We start from the raw sequence: 5000 nt of genomic DNA, 5'->3' as shown, positions 1-5000 counted from the left end.
TCGACTTCAACAACTCCCACAGGAGCAAGGGATGTCCCACCATGCACAGGGAGATGTACTACGCAGGTGAGAGATTAGAGATTAGGGGCGGGGCTCATGAGTGGGGGGGAGGGTCAAAGATTGGAAGCAGAAAATGATGACCGGGGTGTGGGAGGGGGTCCGGGGATGCTTCACCAAGCACTGGGGGATGTGTTTCGTAGGTAAGAGATGAGGTGGGGGGCTGTTGATTTGGGAACTAGCTAATGATTGGAGGAGGGATTGATAATTGGGGAAAGAGGCTAATGAATGAGAGAAGAGTTAATGACTGAGGGAGAAGATTATGAGTGGGGGGGACTAATAATTGGAGGAAGAGGATGATGAATAACTGAGGGAGAGGATTATCATGGGGGGTCGAGATTAATGGAGGGGCTAACAACAGGAGGGAGGGGCTAATAATTATTTTTTTTGTCATATATCATTATTGTTTTAGCAATGATATTAATGATGATGATGATGATGATGATGATGATGATGATGATAATGATAATGATAATGATGATGATGAGATGACGATGACGATGACGATGATGATGATGATGATGATAATGATAATGATAATGATAATGATAATGATAATGATAATGATAATGATGATGATGATGATGATGATGATGATGATGATGATGTTAATGATAAATTTATCTAGTGATGGTGGTATACAGGTCATCTACCATCACTCATATCTAATAAATATAATTTGGTATGAAATAGACGATGAATATCAGAGGTTTATTATACAAGGCACAGATTATCTTTATTATCTTTATTATAACTTTATTATAACGATAATGGAAACGTGTGCGTGTAGTAAAGGAGAGTCGAAGCTGGCGATCAAAAAATAGATGTGTAGTTATTAATATTGATATAGTTCTTCTTATTATTTCTTATTATTTTTTATCATTATTATTATTATTATTATCATCATCATCATCATCATCATCATCATCATCATCATCATCATCATCATCATCATCATCATCATCATCATCATCATCATCATCATCATAGATATATATACATATATATGTATATATGTATATGTATATATATATGTATATATATATATAATGTATGTGTGTGTATGAGTGTGGGTGTGTGGGTGTGTGTGTGTGTGTGTGTGTGTGTGTGTGTCTGTGGTGTGTGTGTGTGTGTGTGTGTGTGTGTGTGTGTGTGTGTGTGTGGTGTGTGTTGTGTGTTGTGTGTTGTGTGTTGTGTGTTGTGTGTGTGTGTGTGTGTGTGTGTGTATGTGTATGTGTGTGTGTGTGTGTTATGTACATATTGCTAATATGATAATGTTAGAAAATGAGAAAATAGAAAAATGTGGTAGGCTTTATAATTTTGGTATAGCTTGGTTTATAATTATATCTATGGCTATATATGCACCAACCTAGGATTCATACTTTCGATATAGTATAGACTGAAATGTCTTATAACCTTATATATATATCTTCATAATTCTATTATCTGATCTTTATCTTTTTCAGCTCATCAGTGGCCCAAGCTATAGCCGGATCTTTGGATTTAGACAAGCTCCCCAAAATGGATATTAAGGAAAAAATAAAAAGTATAAAAAAAAGATAAAAAGTCGCCTCGTGTAACTTTGCATGCAGTGATGAATCCCGTTGTGAGTAAACAATGGTTCAGAAACAAGAACCACGGGTTATACAATAATGTGCATGGCTTGCAGCAAGATTTAGCATACCTTAATTATATTATAGATAAATATATAGCAAACCAATGCCCAGAGCCAGAGACAAAAACAAGAAAGATGAGAGAAAGCAGAAAAATAAATAAGGTGCTTTTTATAACTATGACGACACGCATTATGCGCTTAACAGGTATAGCTTGTTATTCGCTAAACGCAGGAAAATCTGCCACCTCATCATACCTAAAGGGACAATAGCTCTATGTACGCAGTGTGTGCAATGAATGCCTAAGTATGTGACTACACTTCCTTAGCAAGTGGACATTGACTCCCAGTGAGGTGTCCTATTATGTGTTAGCTGTAAAATACAAAAACTTCATTGGCTGGAGTAGCCAATATAAAGATCTTTTGTGAGCTACATTTCAGTTGTAAATTTGCATTTCGCTGCTGTGAAGTGTCATAGGAAAAAAGGAAAAGAAAAAAAAACATATAGATATATTTCATAGATTTGAAATTTTATTTTTTATCGAAAATACCCTACTACTTGTACAGAATAATCTTCTGTGGCTCACACCTGTCTACTAGAAAGGCATAATGGATATGAATTTTATTTTTTGTTCATTGGTGCACCTTGATATGACTAGGTGAATGAATATCTAGCAATAAAGATTTTAGTTATAGTACTATGATCGATATTCTGAAGTTAATAGTTTATCAGAGTGAATATTAAAGAAAACCTATCAAGATTCTGTTTTACCAAAGAAGTTTAGGCTTAACAGTGAAAATTTGGTATATATAATACGTGTAATATACTCATCGTTACTTATCTGGTGATAAAACAATTCAGAACAGAAGTGAGGCGCCACTAAGAAAAGTATTTGCAAAAAATGGAAATCATATATGATAAAAGTGATAAATCCTAGAACTGTTATTCCTCGGGCTTCAAAGCTTGAATTTATTTTGAAGCACGGACTCCGTTCACATAAACGAAAGACTGCAACTGCACAGTAAGAATATGCTAGGCTTGATTTCTTAATAATAATAAACAAAAATGGAATAAGTTTTCTGTTTCATGGATTTGGAATGCATAGCGTGTGATGATGAAACTACCTGTGTGTTTATGAGTTGTGTGTGTATAAAGTATATGACTATATACTTACATATAGACCTTCAAGCAATCACATTTTTTTAGGGCCGCACATAGATTGGTTGTTTGATTGTGCATGGCTCTGATGATAACAATAACGCATTTATCCACTCTTTTCGCTATGTTCTGACAAAGGCCAGTGTTGTTTATTGCAATAAATAATCTGCAAACAAAATGGACTCCAACTCAAACCAAACAGATTAACAAAATGAAACTTCAAGGACAACGCAGTGAAATTTTACCAAGGGATGAAACCATAGCATTAACATGGACTGACTGAGGTCACTTCGGTGACTGGGTGACTCTTTCAACCCAGGTCCTTCCGGAGTTAAAAGGTCAGGTCCGGCTGCCTTGTCTGATGAACTATTTTCCGTCTAACTTTCTCTATAGACATATAACTTTCCGGCACGACAACCAGGAGCCTTGCAGGAAGTGCTACGCGATACCTTCCGGTTTATTTTTAAGCTTTTAAAAAACATTGTAGTCATGTTAAGGAATTCCTCGGGAGAAAGGATGCGGCTCTGAAGCTCTCTGTATTTGGCATCATACATACTCTTGCATGACTGGTGTCTGTCTGCCTGTATCTCTGTACCTACCACTGTTTCTACCCTTGTCTTCGCTCGGTAATTGGGTGCACTTCAGTGTATTGACAATTAGTTAATGAAATGCTGCGAGTAAAATGCGGCTGAATGCATACAAGAATATAAAGATCCGCGTGGGTAAAACTAGACATAAAGTTTAAAGTAGATATCAAACAGGGCCTTTGGTTCTTTAAATCAGATAGGAACATCATATCGAAGCCAATCTTAATATTATAACTGTCAAGTATTGGAAAATATGAAAATGAGGGCTAATGCAATATTTTCCAAATTTTGCAGTCAACATGTTAAAAATCATACTCTATTCACCTTTCTTTTTCACATTTACTAAAAGAAATAGAGGGTTCCGCAAAATTTATAATATTATCAATCTATTTTTTTAAATGTTCCACGCCATATAAAAAATTACACCCTGCCAAATATGCTGACGCAAAATAGTACACAGAAGTGGACCCTGTGAGGAAGAGGGAACTTTGTGCATCTCGCAGCCGCGCCACGCCAGTCATAGAGCCAAAAGACAATTGTGAACTGCTGCTTATGGTCGGTTACCGCTGCTGGTGTCAGTGTAGAGCGCTAGTGCCACAGGAAAGTGCTGCATAACAGTGCCGTTGTCGCCAAGACCAAATGAACTTGTCCCGCATCATACTCATGGCAGGAAGGCCCTCTCTTGCCCTCCCTTTTCTGTAGTGGCATCGTATCCCAGAAATGAGTCTCCATCCATGCTGGCAAACGTTAGAAGTGCTGGAAGGGGAATCGTGCCTCTCACGCACACCGGAAAATATATTTCGTAACGAAATATATTTCGTAGCATATGGGAGCGTCGGTGATAAACAGACAGCTTCTTGTACAGAGCTAAAGCAGCGGAGGCGTCACTCTCAACGGCAGGTGTAGAGTCATTTCCTTACGTTCAGCTGCCCAAAATGAATAAATAAATATATTTAAAAATGTGAGGGAAACGTTTTTATATGTGTATCCATTCACACAATCCGTAATCTGGCCAGCTGCTTTAGGGGTAAATCTGTATGTGTGTCCGGGTGTGTGTGCATCTCTCGTCACGTAGCTGCTTCTCTGAGGTCCATAATACTAAGCCTTGCATGCGCGTGGCCATCGCCCCAACAAGGCAGCTAGCTCTAAAAAGGATCTTTGTTGTGAATGAGACCGCGCGGCATACGAGGTGTCTTTCGTCCGGGTTTGCACCGAGAAAATTCCGTCTCTGTACTGAGGCCAGTCTTCATGCTCTCTTACCCCCACTTGTCTGTCTAAAATCTCTTGGTTTGCATTTCTGAATATTTGTTCCTCCTCTCAGGCAATGCTTTGGTTTAATTTTAATTATTTTTCTCTTTGTCTCGCAACTTTCCGGTCTCCATCTCAGCCCCTCCCATGTTGTTCTTCCATGAAACAACTAAGCAATAGGGAAATCCAACATTTTTTTTTCAGATACTATAATGTGTATAAATGTATATTTTTCATTTTAAATCGAAAATAAAGTAACTAATTGATAAATTAATTTACTCTCTCATTCGGAATATCTTACCTTGAAAACACACTTTCCCTTCTGGTTTTCTTCTTC

At 37.6% G+C, this 5000-nt stretch overlaps 1 protein-coding gene across 1 annotated transcript in view; it reads left to right on the top strand.

Annotated features, from left to right (window-relative positions):
- The window catches only part of LOC119570808 (carbonic anhydrase-related protein 10-like), a 155643-nt gene that overhangs the window by 149752 nt on the left and 891 nt on the right, over positions 1-5000 (top strand). Inside the window, exons 7-8 of the mRNA XM_037918410.1 lie at positions 1-66; positions 1524-5000. The exon at positions 1-66 is cut by the window's left edge and continues 112 nt beyond it; the exon at positions 1524-5000 is cut by the window's right edge and continues 891 nt beyond it. Of these exons, the coding sequence (XP_037774338.1) occupies positions 1-66; positions 1524-1546 (89 nt within the window). The 3' untranslated portion in view covers positions 1547-5000. The remainder of the gene's footprint in view (positions 67-1523) is intronic.

This window comes from Penaeus monodon, chromosome 4 (assembly GCF_015228065.2).
Source record: "Penaeus monodon isolate SGIC_2016 chromosome 4, NSTDA_Pmon_1, whole genome shotgun sequence".
NCBI classification, from domain to species: Eukaryota; Metazoa; Arthropoda; class Malacostraca; order Decapoda; family Penaeidae; genus Penaeus; species Penaeus monodon.
The sequence above is the reverse complement of the archived record's forward strand: the minus strand, read 5'-3'. Positions and strand labels throughout refer to the sequence as shown.